The 22948-nt window shown below is 41.8% G+C and overlaps 1 protein-coding gene across 1 annotated transcript in view; it reads left to right on the forward strand.

Moving 5' to 3' along the window:
- The window catches only part of COLGALT2 (collagen beta(1-O)galactosyltransferase 2), a 135045-nt gene that overhangs the window by 76476 nt on the left and 35621 nt on the right, over window positions 1-22948 (forward strand). Inside the window, exon 6 of the mRNA XM_082862584.1 lies at window positions 5551-5670. Within this exon, the coding sequence (XP_082718710.1) occupies window positions 5551-5670 (120 nt within the window). The remainder of the gene's footprint in view (window positions 1-5550; window positions 5671-22948) is intronic.

The raw sequence follows: 22948 nt of genomic DNA on the forward strand, positions 1-22948 counted from the left end.
TTGCTGTCCCTGTGAGCACCAATGACCAAGAGCCAGGACTGGTCCCTACCCAAGAATCCACTCTCTTTTAAAAAAAAAAAAAAGGTGGTGGTGGTTGTCGTGGGCCTGTGATTCGTTCTTTACGGTGCTATTGCATTGCTTTGTTCAATATAGGAGTCCTTTACTTAATTAGAAAACTGTGACAGAGGGCCAAAAGTACACTGGGGAAGACCCAGGCTTAAAAAATGGAAGTTTATTTCTTCTCAAAAAAAAAATCAGAGCTAGTACAGTGGCTCTGTTCCACAAAGTTTTCAGAGACCCAGGCTCCTTCTCTATTGCTTCTCCACCTTCCATGAGGTATTGTCCTTAATCCTATGATCCAACATGTCTCATCAGTATAGATGCATTTCAGCTGTTGAGTGAAAACCATAGAGGGAAGGGCACTCTTCGGCCCTTTAAGGGTACCATCCAGGAGTTGAACACATCACTGCCATGCATAGCCCATTAGCCAGACTTAGGACATAGGACAACACCTAGCTCAGAATGTTGGGAGGCTCAAAATGTTGTCTTTATTCTATGCAGTCTAGAGCCCCAATTCTCTCTCTGGGAAGAGAAAACAAATTTTGGGAGGTAACCAGCAGTCTCTGCCACAGTCCCCCTGGAAGGAAAGGCAAAACCAGACTTCACTCTTTCATGAACCATTGTAGACTTTTAGAGGACGACAAGTCAGTAGGAAAGTAGGTTATTACTCTTGTGTCACTTGCACATGCAGTCAGGGAGGATATAATTCACTAAAGTGGTTCAACATGAAGATACACAACATTCCTAAAGCAAGGCTTTCTTCTCAGGATCATTCAGACCTTCCTGACAGAGGCCAGGTCCCATTATCAATGAGCCAGAAATGTGCCACTTAACCACTAGCAAAAGTGAGTTTAGAAACCGGGCAGATGGTGTATAAACTCATGTGGCTGTAGAGTCAGGGTGGATGAGATCATGCACAGACCCCAGGCAGTTGAGGCAGGTTGCTGGCAGCTGCGAATATTAATAAAATTCAAGCTACAACTCACACATCAGGCCATCCTAGAAGCCTTAGGTATCCCACTTATCAGTTGTAGATTTGGTAGGAATGGGAATATTTGGTGGAAATGTGGAAAGCTGATTATTTTTTCCCTTGGCAGCTAGAACCATTTAGACCCTTTGGCCAGGTGTAGACATGTTTTAGGTCTGTGTCAGGGCAAAAGCAAGGTTGTCATACTCATGTGGATTGGAAGTTTTCATGAAGGTCCTTGTGTCAGCGTTAATGGTAACTGCTTCTTTCCACTTGGTCTGTGATTGGCTCTGATTTCTCCAGGATGGGAAGCAGACTCAGGGCCTTCCCAGTCCTTCAACTTGTGCCAGTCCTTTTGCTTAAGTGCTTGAAGTAAAGATGCTCCAAGAAATTGAGCTATTAACAATTACGATAATGATCTTTGCCTAACAAAGGCCTCCTTGATAGACATTGCACAAGGCATTATTGTGACCCAGTCACTAAATTATTATGGTATAGTTTTTAAAACCAAGAATTGGATTTGGGGCTGGAAGAATGACATGAGCTAGATAGGAATTTTTCAGCTATGCCCCTTGCTTGGCCTGTTCACTTTGACTTCATTCTTTATTGGTCGGATTCCCGTAGGCCTACCCAGGACATTGAAAGCAGGTGCAAAGGCCCAGAGCTGTTTGATGATTCTGCTGGGAGGAGAGAGGCAGAAAAGAAAGGAGAGAGGGTCAGTCCTGTAGGCTTTCCTGCTGTGCCTAGCATTGTGTTAGGCTCTGTGACAGTGGGGGAGATAAGATCTCTACATGTGGAAACAAATAATAGTTATGAAGCAGTGAAAGCTGAGGGGTCAGATCAGTGGTACAAACTGTGAATAGGGCAGGAGTCAAGATAGGAAAGAATGACTGTCATTTGGGGGAATGAAAGAGCTTTCCTGACAGTCGTGTGGCTCTAAAATAGCACTTTTACTCAGCTTGAAGCATTTTTAGAAGAGACTTGAATGAGCCTGGAGTTCTGTGCAGCCCATGGAGTGTTTCTAAGCTCTTTCCCTCTTAGGTTCAAAGCAAGGCACTTCCCTTCTCTCTTGAAAGAGTCTTGATGAAAGATGATTTATATTCTTTTGTTCTCACTCTTATAAAGCTCCCTAGCTATGGATCATCCATTGGAGTATCATTTTTTTTTTTTTTTTTGGTGTGTTGCGTCTTTGTTGCTGCACGCGGGCTTTCTCTAGTTGTGGCGAGCGGGGGCTACTCTTCATTGTGGTGCGCAGACTTCTTACTGCGGTGGCTTCTCTTGTCGCAGAGCATGGGCTTTAGGCGTGCGGGCTTCAGTAGTTGGGGTGCACGGGCCCAGTAGTTGTGGCTCGCAGGCTGTAGAGCGCAGGCTCAGTAATTGTGGCGCCTGGGCTTAGTTGATCTGAAGCACGTGGGATCTTCCCAGACCAAGGCTCGAACCTGTGTCTCCTGCATTGGCAGGATTCTTAACCACGGCACCACCAGGGAAGTCCCATGGAGTATCCTTTTTTAAATGTCCAGAAGGAAATAGAGGGTCCACATGTCCCAGGCAGGATCATCTAACCACAAACCTCGACCCTTAATCTTTCACCTCCAACTCCAGGCATTGCCACATGTGGGTGAGGAGTGACAGGGGCAATCCAAGGGTGCTGGAGTGCTGGGGCGTGGCTGCCCATCCAGCCCAAGAAGAGAGCACAGGGGTCATGGGCAAGTTTCCGTGGCTCTAATGAAGCCAGGGTTGGGAGTTCACCTCCCGTTGTGGCCAATGATCTGGGCTGTGTGTCACGGCCACAGTAACCATCTCTGGCACCAGCCAGTCATCCTCCACATGTCTGCCGTGAGTCAAAAGAGGAAGAGATGTGGGTGACGGGCAGGCAGAGCTTCCTCCTGCACATCATGGGGAGTGCTTGAAAGTGCCTCCCATGCACGGCGATGGCAATCCAGAGTGTTTACTGGTTTTGAGACTCGGTTTCCAAATCCTGGGTGGGTAGAGAGATACTTGACGTTGGCTCTTTAGGGGCAGATGTTTGGCACTAATGGCTCTTTAGCGACAAAGGTGTGACCTTGGGCAAATCACAGCTTCTCAAACTCTGAGCTTCCATCACCAAGGATAAAGGTAGGTAGATCAATCTTGCAATGTTAGGGTACTAAGTGAGTGCAAGAAAATGTTTGCTATCTTCATAAAAGAAGTACAGGCCTTCAAGGTATAGTATCCTTCACCATTCTTTTTCAAAGAGAAAATTGTTTGCCCCAGAAGTAGCTTTCACTGAGTGCCAAGTTCCTTCATAGATTTTATCTAATTACCAACACATTTTCTTTTAAATTTTTTATATTTTTATCCAATTATCCAGGTAGATAGTTGAATCAATTCGAATAGTCCCCCACAGTTTATTATAAAATCAGAAGTCCCCTGGGTGTCACCTCCCTGTACCATTTCCTTCTTTTAGAAGACAAGCACTTTTAACTCTTCTAGATGATGGTACAAGTGTAATAGTCACATCCATGTTTCTAAGTAGCATGTTTATAATACTGCTTCTTGATTTTCTGGTTTTGCTTTAGGCAAATACCTATTGACTCACTAGTGAAGAGGAGGAGTTAGTCCTCTCCCCTCCCTCTGCCACGTTCACGCAAACGCATTCTTCCCGTCACCCTGTCCTCTTGATGTAGTTACGTGGTACTTTAAGAAAGAGCCATGGTCAGTGTTTTTGCTCTTATAATCATGTGAACCTAATTCCATTTATGGACTATGGCTACTTTTCCTTTCATATCTGACCTAACAATTGCCTTTTATATTTGCTTAGTTTTATTATTACTAACGCCATCCAAAACTAATCCCTGACTGTCTAAAACTCCTCTTAGAATGGTCAGATTCAGCAGATGTTCTTTGTGTGTGTGTGTAAAGATGTCTGTCCCGGAGCCTCCTGTTGTTCTCTAACGTGAGAGGTGCCACAGCTGCGGAGCTGCAACTCCCTCCTCTTCTCTTCTGTATTGACTCTCCTGTTCACTATGTCCTGCATATTCCCTGTTTTTTGTTTTTTGGTTTGTTTGTAATCTTCCCCCTGCCCCTCTTTCTTCTCCTTCTTCTTCCACATCATCCAGTCACTGTCTGAGGAAGTGTGATGGCAAGTAAATATGACCTTGCACGTCTGAAAATGCCTTTCTTCTCCCCTCACACTTGATGGATAGCTTGGCTAGGTCTCACCTCCCCTTTTTACTGAAGCTTTGGAAAATTGAATGGTAAAATTATTTACCTAATCAGGGTAGAGAGGCAACCTAAACATTAAATCATTTCCCTTCTGTTTCCTGAATTCATCACGACTTTGCAAGAGGGTCCGTTTGGATTTGAAGTTTCTCAGAAGCATTCATGTCAGCAAACAGTAGAGCTAGTGAGTCCTGTTGGTGAAGGCAAGAGAAGTGACAGTGCTTGCTGGACCAGCCCTGGTGGGAGCCGGGTTCAGTAAAGGGGAGGATAAGAGCTCTTTTCTTTGTTCGTTCTTCTCTGTTAATGCCACAAGACAGCTCCACCTGATTTGGCAGGCGATGCAGCTGACTGGAGGAAATTTCATCTGCACAAAATAGAGAAGTCGCTGTGCAGGTAATTCTCTGTCTGCAAAGCATAGGTGATTATAGAAATTAACAGATCAGAAGCTTGGACACATGGACCAGAGCTTGGCAGACTCATCCTTTTACCTAAGCAGTCTTTTCATTAGTCAGGACTGTCAGTTGCTGGATCTCTCTGAGACCCTCTTGATTCCAATATTCATAGCTACCTGGTTGAACACAGGTGCTATATATAACTCTTGGAGTTAGCCAGCTGGGGCTGTGAAGACGGGTTTTGAAAACAAGAGGGCTGTGCTATGTCTCTGGTATTATCATACTGAAGGTTCTTAACAGGACTTGAAATGCAGACTTTCTTTTGTCCCTTTCTGACTCTTTTATAGAAGTTTCATGTCTGTTGGTTGACTGCAAATCCATGCGTGCTAAGAGAAGGAATCAAACCATGGAGAATCATGGAAAATTTTAAGTTTCCTTTGTTTTTTATTTTTTGTTCTACATATGCTTAGAGTTAGCTTTAATAATCTGTCAGCCTTACAGGATTTTCCTGTTTGCTTTCATATCAAATGTGGCTTTTATTCCTCATTTTCTCTTTATTTCCTGTAGGTGGATTACAGTGTTCCATTCTGTTCTCTGGAGCGGGAATTCCTTGCCTCCTTTTTGATCCCGTCATGCCTTTAGTGTTCATTTCAGGCCACAAGGATGCTTTCTCTTCAGAGAGAAAAAAATCAATTTCCTCTGAGCCGAAGAATGGCCCAGGGTTTTTATTTGCCCCAAATTCTGGTTACACTTTCTTAATAAAGGAGCACTTTTGAGGTCTACACAACCTGCCCGGAACAACTACTTGTTCAATTTCAGTGCCCAACTCAGCTTTGGCCACAGCCTAGTCTCTTTTTTCTTAGTTGTCACTGTAGAACTAAGAAGTGTATTTTCTGATTGGCCAGTTTTGTCCCTCTCTTGTGTCCTCAGGCATCCAGATGCACCTCTGCAACAGAGAGCACTACGGCTACCTGCCCATCCCCCTGAAGCCCCATCAGACCCTACAGGAGGACATTGAGAACCTCATCCATGTGCAGATAGAAGCAATGAGTGAGTGACCCAGGGGCCTGGTAGTGGCTCATGTTCTGTTGCCACCGTGAACATACCAGCCACTTTTTCCCTCTCCCAGGACTGGAATCTCACAGCCATCCATCAGCCGAGGCTGAAACATAGTTGTTCATTTGTTCATTCATTCTCAAACTTTTCCTATGTGAAATATGAATATGACAAAGTCTTTGCCTTCAGGGAGCTTCCCTTCCACGTGGAGAGCTGGGTACACAGTAAATACATTTCACACAGTGTCCTAAGGGCTATAATGGTATTTTGTCTATGGATTTAAAATCTAACTTTGTTGCTTTCTAATTATATGACTTTGGGCAAGTAATCTAATCTCCTTAGTTGTGAAATGAAGATAAACCATCTAGGGTTTGGGGGCAAATTCCCCATGATATATGTAAAAAGTATACTAGCAAAAACAATAATTATGACTTCAACTTAATAATAGCTTATGGTGTAACAGATACCATACTAAACATGTTTTGTACTTTGTCTCATTAATCCTTACAACAACTCAATGAAAGGTTTTATTATTGCTCATATTAAAGATGAAGAAATTGGGATGTAGAGAGTTTAAGTATCTTGCTGTAGATCATTCTGCTAAATAAATGATACATTGGGATTTGAACCAACCTTGCTATCTCCAAAGCTCAGATTCTTAAACACTGTATCATATTGCCTCTGGGTCTGGCATGATGTCAGAACTGGTAAATGCTCAATGATCAGGGACTACACCAATCATTATGTGTAATGAGCAGTGGTGTCCAAAGGAGAAAGTAACAAAAGCACTCTGCCCCAGGGAGGATGCTGGAAATGGCTACCCAAAGGAGGGAATATTTGCAATGAATTTTCATGCAGTATCTGAGAAACTCTGTTATTCATCACCAGAGCATAGGATGTGTGTATGTTGGCAGTCGGGGTGATTGGGGAGGCACAATGGGAAGCAGGGCTAGGAGGTAGGCAGGATCCCAGTTAGAAGGACCTCTAATGTATAAGAAGGTGTTTGGACTTTTCCTGAAGGGAAGGGAGATTTTAAAGAGATTTTAGCAGCGAAATGTCAGGGTAAAAGGTTGAAAGAAAGGTTGAAATGTCGGGATTTAGAAAGGTCACTCATGGTAAGAGAAACACGGCTGAAGCAGCATGGGGCAATGCGTGCTGGCCTTAGGTCAGAGGTGAAGAGACCGTTTTGGACATTACATGGTAAACTAGGCAAAAGATGGTGAGGATCTGAGCTAGGGCAGGAGCAGTGGGAATGGAGATAAACTTATGACATAGACTTGAAAGGACTTAGCCAAGAATTTGTGGATGAACAAAAGGGAGGCAGAGGAAACCTTGTAAGTTCTGACTTGAATGTCTGGAATGACTGCAGGAATTTTAAATGCATGTAGTTTAAAGGAGACATTTGCAAAGAAAAATCATGAGTTCATTTTTAGACCCATTGAGTTGCTTGTGAATATCTATTTCCTGCTTCTCACTCCCAGACAATAAATTCCTTGTTCATGTTAGTCTCAAGACACAGCCCATTCCCTGCCACCCAGTAGGCACCCAGTAAATATTTGTTGAATGAATGAATGAGTTGCCCAGTGGATAGATGGAGAGATGAATCTGAAACTTAAGTTCTATCAAGTCTAAAGATGTTGAGTTGGGATTCATCAACAAGATAATGTGATATCACAGAATTTTAAGAAAACAGGAGCATGAGATATGGAAGGAAGTTCAAGTAAGATAAGGACTGAAAAAGAGTCCAGTGGGTTTTTTTCAGCTAATTTCCATAACAAGAATGGCTTCAGAAAAGGCTGACTCAGAATTTAAAGTGTTTGAGAAGTAATTAAAAAGCAAGGACATAGAGAGAAAGCAGAATTTTTTCTTTTAAGAAACATGGTTAGGACCAGAAGGTAAGACAATAATAATTATAAAGGTTCATCAGAAGATTCCTTTAAATAGCAAGCTCTCCTACTGTTTTTACACAGGATTGTGTTTGCAAAACATCAGTCAGCCCAGTACACCAGGGACATATTGGTGGTGACGAGCAAAGCATATCTGTAGACTATACCTGGGATGGAGAGCAAAGCGCCCCTGACATTACAGCCTTTGTTGCTGATGCACATGATAGTTCGCAAGCCATTTGGTCTTTCCCAGTCTCAATGTCCCTGAGTTTGAAAACAGAAACAAGAGATCACTACTATTCTCTATGAGTACAGAGAATAATAGAGATAATGGAGAAATAATAGAGTATTAATGGTAGTATTAATACTCTATTAATAATAGAGTAGAATAATAGAATAATAGAGTATTCTTGGGGGGAATGAGGATCGAATAATCAGCTGGTTCACTGGGATAGTATGTCTAGGACCAGCCCTTAGGAATTTCTTTTGTGAATTTCTTTAATACATAGTGTCTCTGCCTCTTCTCTATGTTGTAGACACAGAGGCCAAGGGCAGTATCTTATTGCCTTCTATCCCAATCACCTAGCACAGTGCCTGACATATAATTGGTAACAAACAAATATTTGCTGAATGCATGACCAGACAAGTGAATGAAAGAATGAGCAAATGAATAAAAACTGTGTTGCAAAGAACATGCAACATGAAGCCAGAATAATGGACTTGAACCCAGGCTCTATCCTGTAAGAAGGGAGAATCAGCCTCTCAGAGCTTTAGTTCCTTTATCTGTGGAGTGAGGATAATAACACTGACTTTGCTGGGCTGAGAGGAGCAAATAAAAGAATATACATCAACTCCATAAAACAAAGAGGTGTTGCTATTATTAGGACTCCATTTAATGCTTGGTAATGTGTGTCTCCTTATCCTCCCCATGCCGTGGCTTTCAATCTTGACTCCAAGTAGATGTCCACCCAGAGAGGCTGACCAGAGCCTTGCCTCCTCTTCTTTTCCCTCACAGAACTGAGAGCATAGAAAGTTCCCTGTACACAGAAACACACACACTGTCAAAATCAATTTTAATGATTACAAATATGTACAACACTATGCTAGGCAGGTAGATTTCATTTGGGAAGAACCTGTAATTTATAGCTGTCGTTATTGATCCCCCGTACACTCCAACTCTAGTGAGAGGCACTTTATATATGGCGTTTTATTTAATTCTTGTATTATCTTCTCTAGTTATAATTTTGTTAAAATTTTAGATCCTGAATTTTAAAAGACAGAGCATAATTGGGATAATAAAATAATTGGAAAATAAACCTTTGAGGGTAATAATGCAGAAACACACACTGAAGGCCTATGTAGGATTAAGAAGAGGCTGGTGATGATGAAATCATAGCTGTCAAGTGTCCTCAGGAAAGATGAACTAGATACTAAAATTAATAGTTCATCTGGAACCCAATGGGCAGTTAAATGGCTGCTAATAGACTGTACAACTGAAGCATTAGAAGAGGCATAAAATTTATGTACAAACACCGAATGCCTACCTACAATGTATGAGTCACTCTATGAGGGTACTGGGGATTCACAACATTTTACAACCAATTCTGTTTTGGGTGTTTATATTTAACTAGGGAGACAGGACAGACATTTTAAAGAGACCCCAATGATGCAGTATATTGCTTTGTGAAAGGAGCAGTTATAAGGGCAGTAGGAATTTGGAGTAAGGAGAGATTGCTGTGGGCTGGTGTGATCTAGGAGAGCCTGACAGTTTTTAAGCTGGGCTTTGATAGAAGTGTGGAGTTTAAACAAAGTGAGTGTTATGGTGAGGGCACTATACGTAGAGGAAACAGACTGAACAAAGGCATTGTTCGAAAAGCATTCACACCCTGGAAGAGAGTAGGCTTTAAACAGTAGAAGGCAATAAAGTTTGAGTGTTGGAGTGGTTTAATCGTTATGATTCTTGAATGCTCAGCTAAAGTACAATGCCCATTCTAAAAGCAGTAAGGATGCAAGGAAGGCTTTAGAAGAGAGCATCAGGCTATAAGTATTTATTAAACACATACTATGTTCCATGGATTGTTCATATGCTGGGGATGCAGCAGTCGACAAAACCAGCAGAAGCTCTGCCATCAAGGAATTTATATTCCAACACAGAGAAATATACAATATATCAAGGAAGTAGCCACGTGAATATGTGGGAGAAGAGTGTTTCAAGCAGAAAGAACAGCACATGCAAAGGCTGTTAGGAAACAGCCTGCGGTACTCCAAGAACAGCAGGCCAGTGTGTTTGGCATGTACAGAATGAGAAGTTGAGTAGGAGATGCGGTTATGGTGGAAGAACTGTCCAGATCATGCAGAGCCTTGTGGCCACAATAAGGAATTTGGACTTTATTCTTTGGGTAACAGGATTCTATGTGGGTGGGGCAGGGAGAGTGGCATGATGTGATTTATGTATTTAGGTAAATCACTCAGGCTGGGGTGTGGATACTAGAGTGTAAAGGGACCAGTACATCTCTCCTGGTGAGAGATGATGGTGGTTGGAATGCAAATTGTAGTAGGAAGGTGATGAGAAGCAGGTGGATTTGGGATATATTTTGGGGGTCGAGCCAACAGGACATACAGAGACCTGGATGCAGCCCATGAAGGAAAGAAAGGAATCAGTAATGACTCCAGGATTTTGGCCTAGTATACCATTTAATGAAATGGGAATGGCTTTACAGGAAAAGACTTAGGGAGGGAAGTTGTGGTCATATAAGCTTAAGATAATTATTAGACATCTAAATTGAAAGTTTAGGAGATATTTGGATATATGAATCTGGAGTTCAGGGAAGAGACTCCAGTTGGAAACAGACATTTGAGAGTCATCAGCATTAAAAGGATATTTGAAGCCATGGAATAGTGTGAACTTGTTTTGTAGGAGAACGTAGAAAAGAAGAGGAGAGAGTGGAGGACAGATCCCTGGAGGACACAAACAGGCAGAAAGCTGGAAGGAAGAATTAAGAAGTGATTCAAAAAGGAACCAGATGCTGTTGAGAAGTGAAGTCAAATGAGGATACAGAACTCATCACTGGTTCTCTCAAGGTAGAGATCTGTGATGACCTTGATAAGAACCACGTCAGTGCAAACGATTGGAATAAAGCCCACTGGAGTGGGCTGAAGAGAGGGCCATGGGGAGATGAGAAAGTGGACTCTTGTTGGCACGGGAATAGAGAAGTAGGGTAGTGGCTGTAAGAGAGTGACAAATCAAGGGAGAGGTTGTTTGGTTTTGTCTTTTATGCTGTTTGTGGGGTTTTTTTAGGTAGGGTTTTAGCATGTTTGTATGCTGATGAGAAAAATCCAAAATATAGGGAGAATTTAATGATGTAGCAAAAAGATAATTTAAGATCCTTGAGAAAACAAGTTCTAGATAGAACAGGGATGCTATCGCAGATGGGAAGGCAGAATGCGTAGGCAGAGATGCAGCTGGGTTTGTAGACTTGAGGTGGAAGGAAAAGGTAGGTCTAGTTTGGCTCTAAACATTTTCTCTATGACATATATAGTCCAGTCAACAGCTCAAGAGAGATGTTGAAGATTCCAGGAGAGAGAACAAGACATAAAATAGACCTCTCAGGGAATGGGAAAATAAATTTACTAGGGAAGTACAGCTGCATCATTTGGCAGTATCGAGTGCCAATTTGACATCTGTGGGTATAATTTTGAAGTGACTCAGTATACGCAGTTGTGTGAATTTCTTTCATAGTGTTCTTCTTGGTGCTAAGAGGACAGTCAGGTTTACCTAGGATTGGGGTTTTGCCAAGCAAGATCAGTAAAGGGAATCAAGGGTCTTACAAGGGATGAACTATGAAGTCTAGGTTGGGTACTGATGAGAGTGAGAACAAGAAGGGTGTGATGGATGCAGACATGGTAGTGGGTCACTGAAAGAATGATTGTTGGTTCTAGATTGTTGGTTGTCGGATGGATCACCATGTGGATGCTGAGGTTTGAAAGAACGATGGCAGGGACACTGAAACTGTGAGCCGGAGGTTGGAGACATCAGTGGCTGAGGGAACATGATTAGGAGGTACAGAGTGCTAAAATATGCTTCAAAGAAGCCAGTTTTTGAAGGATGAAAGAGAAACAGTTTGCAGTGAGTTGGGGGACATGAGAAAAATCAGCGTTCACTCTGACAGCTGAAAGGGAGGCAGTGTCCTCAAAGGAAAGCCAAGTTTTAGTCAAAACAAAAAGGCAAAGAGACATTAAGAAAAAGTGAAGGGACTGAAAATATCAGGGAGTTTGTCAATTTCAGACTGGAGTTTCTGAGATCAGAGAAGAGTTTGGGCTGGGTGGAGATGGGGTATAACAACAATGGCTAACACTTTTTTTTTTTTTTTAACATCTTTATTGGAGTATAATTGCTTTACAATGGTGTGTTAGTTTCTGCTATATAGCAGAGTGAATCAGCTATACATATACATATATCCCCATATCTCCTCCCTCTTGCATCTCCCTCCCACCCTCCCTATCCCACCCCGCCTCTAGGTGGTCATAAGGCACCGAGCTGATCTCCCTGTGCTATGCAGCTGCTTCCCAGTAGCTATCTATTTTACATTTGGTAGTGTATATATGCCCATGCCATTCTCTCACTTCGTCCCGGCTTACCCTTCTCCCTCCCCGTGCCCTCAAGTCCATTCTGTACATCTGCGTTTTTATTCCTGTCTGGCCTCTAGGTTCTTCAGAACCTTTTTTTTTTTTTTTTTTTGAGATTCCGTATATATGTGTTAGCATACGGTATTTGTTTTTCTCTTTCTGACTTACTTCATTTGGTATGACAGTTTCTAGGTCCATCCACCTCACTACAAATAACTCAGTTTCATTTCTTTTTATGGCTGAGTAATATTCCATTGTATATATGTGCCACATCTTCTTTATCCATTCATCTGTCGATGGACACTTAGGTTGCTTCCATGTCCTGGCTACTGTAAATAGAGCTGCAATGAACATTGTGGTACATGACCTTTTTGTTTGTTTGTTTTTGCGGTACGCGGGCCTCTCACTGTTGTGGCCTCTCCCGTTGCGGAGCACAGGCTCCAGACGCGCAGGCTCAGCGGCCATGGCTCACGGACCTAGCCACTTCACGGCATGTGGGATCTTCCTGGAACGGGGCACGAACCCGTGTCCCCTGCATCAGCAGGAGGACTCTCAACCACTGCACCACCAGGGAAGCCCCCGACTGTTTGAATTAATGTTTTCTCAGGGTATATGCAGAGTAGTGGGATTGCTGAGTCGTGTGGTAGTTCTATTTTTAGTTTTTTAAGGAATCTCCATACTGTTATCCTTAGTGGCTGTATCAATTTAAATTCCCACCAACAGTACAAGAGGGTTCCCTTTTCTCCATACCCTCTCCAGCATTTATTGTTTGTAGATATTTTGATGATGGCCATTCTGACCACTGTGAGGTGATACCTCATTGGAGTTTTGAGTTTCATTTCTCTAATGATCAGTGATGTTGAGCATCCTTTCATGTGTTTGTTGGCAATCTGTATATCTTCTTTGGAGAAATGTATATTTAGGTCTTCTGCCCATTTCTGGACTGGTTTGTTTGTTTTTTAATATTGAGCTGCATGAGCTGCTTGTATATTTTGGAGATTAATCCTTTGTCAGTTGCTTCCTTTGCAAATATATTCTCCCATTCTGAGGGTTGTTTTTTCATGTTGTTTAGGGTTTCCTTTGCTATGCAAAAGCTTTTAGTTTCATTTTGTCCCACTTGTTTATTTTTGTTTTTATTTCCATTTGTCTAGGAGGTGGGGCAAAAAGGATCTTACTGTGATTTATGTCATAGAGTGTTCTTCCTATGTTTTCCTCTAAGAGTTTTATAGTGTCTGGCCTTACATTTAGGTCTTTAATCCATTTTGAGTTTATTTTTGTGTATGGTGTTAGGGAATGTTCTAATTTCATTCTTTTATATGTAGCTGTCCAGTTTTCCCAGCACCAGTTATTGAAGAGGCTGTCTTTTCTCCATTATATATTCTTGCCTCCTTTAACAAAGTTAAGGTGACCATATGTGCATGGGTTTATCTCTAGGTTTTCTATCCTGTTCCATTGATCTATATTTCTGTGTTTGTGCAAGTACCATACTGTCTTGATTACTGTAGCTTTGTAGTGTAGTCTGAAATCAGGGAGCCTGATTCCTGAAGCTCTGTTTTCCTTTCTCAAGATTGCTTTGGCTATTCAGGGTCTTTTGTGTTTCCATACAAAGTGAAATTTTTTGTTCTAGTTCTGTGAAAAATGCCATTGGTAGTTTGATAGGGATTGCATTGAATCTGTAGATTGCTTTGGGTAGTATAGTCATTTTCACAATGTTGATTCTTCCAATCCAAGAACACAGTATATCTCTCCATCTGTTTGTATCATCTTTAATTTCTTTCATCAGTGTCTTATAGTTTTGTGCATACAGGTATTTTGTCTCCTTAGGTAGGTTTATACCTAGGTATTTTATTCTTTCTGTTGCAGTGGTAAATGGGAGTGTTTTCTTAATTTCTCTTTCAGAATTTTCATCATTAGTGTATAGGAATGCCGGAGATTTCTGTGCATTAATTTTGTATCCTGCTACTTTACCAAATTCATTGATTAGTTCTAGTAGTTTTCTGGTAGCATCTTTAGGATTCTGTATGTATAGCATCATGTCATCTGCAAACAATGACAGTTTTACTTATTCTTTTCCGATCTGGAAATCTTTTATTTCTTTTTGCTGTGGCTAAAACTTCCAAAACTATGTTGAATAATAATGGTGAGAGTGGGCAACCTTGTCTTGTTCCTGATCTTAGTGGAAATGGTTTCAGTTTTTCACCATTGAGAACGATGTCAGCTGTGGGTTTGTCATATATGGCTTTATTATGTTGAGGTAAGTTCCCTCTATGCCTACTTTCTGCAGGGTTTTTTTTTTAATTATTATAAATGGGTGTTGAATTTTGTCAAAAGCTTTTTCTGCATATATTTAGATGATCATATGGTTTTTCTAGGGTTTATCACATTGATTGATTTGAGTATATTGAAGAATGCTTGCATTCCTGGGATAAACCCCACTTGATCATGGCGTATGATCCTTTTCATGTGCTGTTGGATTCTGTTTGCTAGTATTTTGTTGAGGATTTTTGCATCTATGTTCATCAGTGATATCGGCCTGTAGTTTTCTTTCTTTGTCTGGTTTTGGTATCAGGATGATGGTGGCCTCGTAGAATGAGTTTGGGAGTGTTCCTCCCTCTGCCATGTTTTGGAAGAGTTTGAGAAGGATGGGTGTTAGCTCTTCTCTAAATGTGTGATAGAATTCACCTGTGAAGCCATCTGGTCCTGGGCTTTTGTTCGTTGGAAGATTTTTAATCACAGTCTGAATTTCAGTGCTTGTGATTGGTCTGTTTATTTTTTCTATTTCTTCTTGGTTCAATCTTGGAAGGTTGTGCTTTTCTAAGAATTTGTCCATTTCTTCCAGGTTGTCCATTTCATGGCATAGAGTTGCCTATAGTAATCTCTTATGATCCTTTGTATTTCTGCAGTGTCAGTTGTTACTTCTCCTTTTTCATTTCTAATTCTATTGATTTGTTGAATCAAAGTCTTCTCCCCTGCTTTCTTGATGAGTCTGGCTGATGGTTTATCAATTTTGTTTGTCTTCTCAAAGAACCAGCTTTTAGTTTTATTGATGTTTGCTATTATTTCCTTCATTTCCTTTTCATTTATTTCTGATCTGATCTTTATGATTTGTTTCCTTCTGCTAACTTTGGGGGTTTTTTGTTCTTCTTTTTCTATTTGCTTTAGGTGTAAGGTTAGGTTGTTTATTTGATATGTTTCTTGTTCTTGAGGTAGGATTGTATTGCTATAAAGTTCCCTCTTAGAACTTCTTTAGCTGCATCCCATAGGTTTTGGGTCATCGTGTTTTCATTGTCATTTGTTTCTAGGTATTTTTTTGATTTCCTCTTTGATTTCTTCAGTGATCACTTGGTTATTTAGCAGTGTATTGTTTAGCCTCCCTGTGTTTGTATTTTTTACAGATTTTTTCCTGTAATTGATATCTAGTCTTGTAGCATTGTGGTCGGAAGAGATACTTGATACGATTTCAATTTTCTTAAATTTACCAAGGCTTGATTTGTGACCCAAGACGTGATCTATCCTGGAGAAGGTTCCATGAGCACTTGAGAAGAAAGTGTATTCTGTTGTTTTTCGATGGAATGTCCTATAAATATCAATTAAGTTCATCTTGTTTAATGTATAATTTAAAGCTTGTGCTTCCTTATTTGTTTTCATTTTGGATGATCTGTCCATTGGTGAAAGTGGGGTTAAAGTCCTCTACTATTATTGTGTTACTGTCAATTTCCCCTTTTATGGTTGTTAACATTTGTGTTATGTATTGGGGTGCTCCTATGTTGGGTCCATAAACATTTACAATTGTTATATCTTCTTCTTGGATTGATCCCTTGATCATTATGTAGTGTCCCTCTTTGTCTCTTGTAATAGTCTTTATTTTAAAGTCTATTTTGTCTGATATGAGAATTGCTACTCCAGCTTTCTTTTGATTTCCACTTGCATGGAATATCTTTTTCCATCCCCTCACTTTCAGTCTGAATGTGTCCATAGGTCTGAAGTGGGTCTCTTGTAGACAGCATATATACATGTCTTGTTTTTGTATCCATTCAGCCAGTCTGTGTCTTTTGGATGGAGCATTTAATCCATTTACAGTTAAGGTAGTTATCGATATGTATGTTTCTATTACCATTTTCTTAATTGTTTTAGGTTTGTTACTGTACGTCTTTTCCTTCTCTTGTGTTTCCTGCCTAGAGAAGTTCCTTTAGCATTTGTTGTAAAGCTGGTTTGGTGGTGCTGAATTCTCTTAGCCTTTGCTTGTCTGTAAAGATTTTAATTTCTCTGTTGAATCTGAATGAGATCCTTGCCAGGTAGAGTAATCTTGGTTGTAGGTTTTTCCCTTTCATCACTTTAAATATGTCCTGCCAGTCCCTTCTGGCTTGCAGAGTTTCTGCTGAAAGATCAGCTGTTAACCTTATGGGGATTCCCTTGTATGTTATTTGTTGTTTTTCCCGTGCTGCTTTTAATATTTTGTTTTTGTATTTAATTTTTGATAGTTTGATTAATATGTGTTTTGGCGTGTTTCTCCTTGGATTTATCCTCTATGGGACTCTCTGTGCTTCCTGGACTTGACTATTTACTTTTCCATATTAAGGAAGTTTTCAACTATAATCTGTTCAAATATTTTCTCAGCCCCTTTCTTTTTCTCTTCTTCTTCTGGGACCCCTGTAAATCAAATGTTGGTGTGTTTAATGTTGTCCCAGAGGTCTCTGAGACTATCCTCAATTCTTTTCATTCTTTTTTCTTTATTCTGCTCTGTGGTAGTTATTTCCACTATTATATCTTCCAGGTCACTTATCCATTCTTCTGCCTCAGGTTTTCTGCTATTGATCCTTTCTAGAGAATTTTTAATTTCATTTATTGTGTTGTTCATCATTGTTTGTTTGCTCTTTAGTTCCTCTAGGTCCTTATTAAACGTTTTTTGTATTTTCTCCATTCTATTTCCACGATTTTGGATCACCTTTACTATCATTACTCTGAATTCTTTTTCATGTAGCGCATATATCCTCTTCATTTGTTTGGTCTGGTGGGTTTTTACCTTGCTCCTTTATATGCTATGTATTTCTCTGTCTTCTCATTGGCTTAACTTACTGTGTTTGGGGTCTCCTTTTCACAGGCTGCAGGTTCATAGTTCCCGTTGTTTTTGGTGGCTGTCCCCAGGGCTAAGGTTTGTTCAGTGGGTTGTGTAGGCTTCCTGATGGAGCAGACTGGTACCTGTGTTCTGGCGGATGAGGCTGGATCTTGTCTTTCTGGTGGGCAGTACCGCGTCCAGTGGTATGTTTTGGGGTGGCTCTGAACTTGTTATGATTTTAGGCAGCCTGTCTGCTAATGGGTGGGGTTGTGTTCCTGTCTTGCTAGTTGTTTGGCATGGGGTGTCCAGCACTGTAGCTTGCTGGTCATTGAGTGGAGCTGGGTCTTAGCGTTGAGATGGAGATCTCTGAGAGAGCTCTCTCTGATTGATATTATGTGGGGCCGGCAGGTCTCTGGTGGACCAATGTCCTGAACTCGGCTCTCCCACCTAAGAGGCTCAGGCCTGACACCCAACCAGAGCACCAAGACTCTGTCAGCCACTTGGCTCAGAAGAAAAGGGAGAAAGAAAAAGAAAGAAGAAAAAAATAAAAGAAAGTTATTACAATAAAAAAGAAATGTTATTTAAAAGTAAAAAGTAAAAAAGTAATAATAAAAAAAAGATAGATGGAAAGAAGAGAGCAACCAAACCAAAAAACAAATCCACCAATGGTAACAAGCACTATAAATGATACAAAAAAAAACCAAACTGGACAGACAGAATGCTAGGACAAATGGTAAAAGCAAAGCTATACAGACAAAATCACACAAAGAAGCATACACATACACACTCACAAAAAGAGGAAAAGGAAAAAATATATTAAAAAAAAGGAAGAGAGCAACCAAATCAATAAACAAATCTACCAATGATAATAAGCTCTAAATACTAAACTAAGATAAGCATAAAACCAGAAACAAATTAGATGCGGAAAGCAAACCCCAAGTCTACATTTGCTTCTAAGGTCCACCACCTCAATTTTGGGGTGATTTGTTGCCTATTCATGTATTCCACAGATGCAGGGTACATCAAGTTGATTGTGGAGATTTAATCCACTGCTCCTGAGGCTGCATGGAGAGGTTTCCCTTTCTCTTCTTTGTTCACACAGCTCCCAGGGTTCAGCTTTGGATTCGGCCCCGCCTCTGCATGTAGGTCGCCTGAGGGCATCTGTTCTTCGCTCAGAAAGGATGGGGTTAAAGTAGCAGCTGATCAGGGGGCTCTGGCTCACTCAGGCTGGGGGTAGGGAGGGGTACATTGCGGGGTGAGCCTGCAGCGGCAGAGGCTGGCGTGACGTTGCAACAGCCTGAGGCGCGGCATGTGTTCTCCCCGGGAACTTGTCCCTGGATCACGGGACCCTGGCAGTGGCGGGCTGCACAGTCTTCTGGGAGGGGAGGTGTAGATAGTGACCTGTGCTTGCACACAGGCTTCTTGGTGGCTGCAGCAGCAGCCTTAGCATTTCACGACCGTCTCTGGGGTCTGCGCTGATAGCCGCAGCTCGTGCCCATCTCTGGAGCTTGTGTAGGTGGTGTTCTGAATCCCCTCTCCTCGTGCACCCCGAAACAATGGTCTCTTGCCTCTTAGGCAGTTCCATATTTTCCCCCAGACTCCCTTCTGGCTAGCTGTGGCACACTAGCCCCCTTCAGGCTGTGTTCACACAGCCAACCCTAGTCCTCTCCCTGGGATCTGACCTCCGAAGTCCGAGCCTCAGCTCCCAGCCCACACCCGTCCTGGCGGGTGAGCAGACAAGCCTCTTGGGCTGGTGAGTGCCAGTCGGCCCTGATCCTCTGTGCAGGAATCTCTTCGCTTTGCCCCCTGCATCCCTGTTGCTGCGCTCTCCCCTGTGGCTCTGAAGCTTTCCCCCCGCCACCCCCCATCTCCGCCAGTGAAAGGGCTTCCTAGTGCGTGGAAACTGTTCCTCCTTCACAGCTCCCTTCTAGAGGTGCAGGTTCCATCCCTATTCTTTTGTCTCTGTTTATTCTTTTTTCTTTTGCCCTACCCAGGTATGTGGGGAGTTTCTTGCCTTTTTGGAAGTCCGAGGTCTTCTGCAAGCGTTCAGTAGGTGTTCTCTAGGAGTTGTTCCACATGTAGATGTATTTTTCATGTATTTGTGGGGAGGAAGGTGATCTCCACGTCTTACTCCTCTGCCATCTTGAAGGTCCTCCTGTCTGAAATGAGTCTTTTATGTTTATTTACCTATGTTTACATCTTCAGGACCCATGTAATATTTCTGGCATATAATACATGGTCAGTGTGCAAAAGTGGGGAAATTGGAGCCAAGGCACTTCCACTTCCCTCCAGGTGAGGAGAAAAGACCTCTCCAAGTTCCGGCTGTGGCTCCTATGGCAGCTGGCGCGGCGGCACTGGCTAACACTTTTAAAAGCCCTCTTCATGTACTTGCTCATTTAGTACATTAGGAGCTGTATGGAAAATTGGGAGATGAAAGGCAGGAGGCTGGATCTTGTAAAGGTGATAGTCGTAAATGGGTTGTGAGGCATGAGGAGATTGGTTGTGCAAATCAGAGCATGAGGCGATGGGAAATCTTAGGTACCTCTTCTCAGTGACATTTTGAGGCAACAGAATGTCATGTAAAGTTCATTAGGAATATTGGATCTGAAGTCAGAAGATCTAAAACTGAGTTCCAGCTCTGCCAATCACTCACTATTAGACCTTGGCAAGACTACATCTGGGTTGGTCTCAATTTCTGTATCTATAAAAACAAACAATACCACCCCCCCAAAAAAATAAAAGTGAAGATAAAATGACATGGTGATTATGAAATCAGTTAACAAATTGTAAAGCACTTAAGTGCCAAGTGTGACTGTTATGGTCAAGAATAGAGCTGTGCCTAAGGAAGAAGGTTATTTTGGCAACAGTGTGCATTATCAGTTATAACGAGGCAAGACGAAGAGCATACAAGTGTTTGAAAAATATTAAAATGGCCCAAGCATGTGAGTGAGGGAGGACCTGAGCTAGGGTGGTGGCTGCGGCCATGGAAGAAGTCCAGGAGAAACTATAGACAAGTGTTAGGATTCACTCCAAGCACAATCCCTCCAATATATCTCTGGGCGTGACTGGGCTGGTACATTGTACACTGGATGGGGTGTGCACCAGTGTAGACCACAGAGAGCAACAAAGGAGCGAGGACTTACCTAACTGAGCTACTGTGAACCCAGCCCAGTTGCCCAAGGCCAACTTGATGCTAATGGCTACCAAGGTCTAGCTCTGGGGGTAGAGGAGAGTGGGGGTTAAGGGTTCAGGTGCAGGAGTCAGACCTAGGTTCAAATACCAGCTCTATGAGCTCTGTGATCTTGGGCATGTTATTTAAGTCTTTGTTTCCTTAGCTGTAAAAATAGGGATACTCAGATCTATCCTGTGGTACATGTTATGAAGATTAAATAAATGTAATTACATATGTCAAGAGTGTAGCCCGGAGTGCAGTGAGTAGTAAGATCTCTATACCAATAGTTATTATTATTCCTAGATCTTGAAACTATCCTGGAGTCAATGAAGCACATCCCAATTGGTGGTAGAGTGAGGGACATGTATGGAGAGGGATTCAAAGAGGAACTGAATTAATTATGAATGATGGAGTCAGAAATGATCCCAAACAAAAGCTGGGATGTACCTAATCTTCAAGTCTGATGTCAGCAAAGATGCATCCCTTCTCCCCACATAGTAAGCTTCTTAAGTCTAATTAATATCATCTCCTGTTTTTCCCTATGGCTTAGCTCTACCTTCAGTGACAAAACCCAGGCCTGTGTCTTATATTTCTGCTCAACGGTGGTCTTCAGGACCAGCCACTTGTGGCTTTTGGGGGGATTCTTGTCCTGTGAACACAATGACTACCCATGTTTGATGGAAGCAAAGTGGCTAAAAGCAGACTCTTTGGCTAAACTGTTAAAGCCAGGCAGCCCACGTGAGTGCCGAACAGAGACCAACAGGGTGGAAAGGGTAACCCGAAATACACCCCCCCCCAAGTCTAAGGCCCGATGAGAGAGGGCCAGACAGCTCTTCAAACAACATGAACAGGAAGGAGTTGGTATGTTAAGATTTTTTCTCGTAAAAACCTAACGCTGTACGTGGTGACCCCACAATCAACATTTGTTGATTTTAAAAGAAATTAATGGAGTGGGGTGGATCAGGGAGGACCAAAATATTCTGGGTTGCTGAGGGAAACAGAAACACACACACTGTGTACTCATAGAAATGTGACGGTTAGGATCAAGATTGAAATAATAAGACCAACTCTTGTGTTTGGCTTAGGAAACCTGTTTCACTACTTTCTACGGTTTCACATCATTTGATCATAAGTGAAACTGGATGTCATGGTTTCTCTTTAATGTACCAGTGGAGGGTAAGTTAAACAAATAATACCCTTTGGACAGGATCTCAATCAGGACAGGTGATGTTATGCTGGAATATCAAAGAATGCTGAAATCTCGTTGGCTTCATACAACAATGACTCGTTTCTTGTTATGCAAAGTCTACAGTGGTCCTCGTATGTTTCCTGGGCAGCTGTCCTCCACAAGTTGGCACATCATTCTAGGCTGCTTCAATGTTTTAGCTTCTCCATATCAACATAGGCTGCTAAGATCATTGAGGTGGGGCTGGGGCAGGGGTGGGAGGAGGGTTTGGAGAGTTGAGTGGCAGCAACTCATGTGGCCATGACTAACCTGAAGGTGGAAAAGCCCCTCTCATATGCCTGAAATAGAGGGGAATGGATACCGGTGAACAGTAGCAATGGCCATCAACTATAGTTCTTCAAACAACCCAGTTACCAGCTCTCACTTAACATTTTCCTTGTATTATGTCTTCAAGGAAAACCAAGTGAGTACTTTGAGTTTGTGAAATACTAAAATTTTCAAGACCTTCTCAGGTTCTTTAATCAATATTACTTTCAACCTTTAAAATATATAGTTTATAAAGAAAGCTTTTTTAGAGTATGAAATAAATAAAACTTTTATTACTTGAGATGCAACACCCCTCCCATCTGGAAACTTCCTTGTTAGCCCTGTACCAAGTTCTGGGATGTGGGCTGGGCCTTGGAGGTGAGTTTGTGTTGAAATAAAGGACCTTTTGAGTACCTGTAGCTAAACCTGCCTGGATGGGATCTTAAAATAAAATAGTCCCAGAGTTTTACAATCTTAAACATATAGAAAAAAACCATTCTTTAGAAAAAAGTCCAGCCTATTTCTGAGCTCTTTCATCATGGGCCACTGTGAGTAGTAGCTAGGAGTTATTGAGCATTTACCGTGTTCATCTACTGTGGCTAGCGCTTTGCATGTAGGTCTCATTTAAATTTTATAACTCTAAGAGATACACTTTTATTATCCTGATTTTACACACAAAGAAACAGGCTTAGAGAGGTCACCTGTCTGCTCCAGACCTTCCTAGACCAAAGTTTGGACCCAGGTCATCTGACTTTAGAGCCCTCACCCTAAATCATTACCCTAGACTACCTTTCAAATGCTCTTAAAATAGCTCTTGAGGGAAATGGAGCAAATACTGCAGTCTGCATATAAACAGGTGCTCTCAAAACCAGCCTTGTGACCATCTGGGGTTCTTATATAGCCACTCAGTCCTAGAAAACTGCAGTTATCCCCTGCCCTGAACATGCAGGCTGTGTTTCTAGAGGTCAGACCTGTGGTTGGAATGCTGTTCTCTGACCCTCTCACTAACAAAGCACTCTGTGTGTTTCTCATGTCTTCCA

This window comes from Leucopleurus acutus (assembly GCF_964270905.1).
Source record: "Leucopleurus acutus genome assembly, chromosome: 2".
Lineage (NCBI taxonomy): Eukaryota > Metazoa > Chordata > Mammalia > Artiodactyla > Delphinidae > Leucopleurus > Leucopleurus acutus.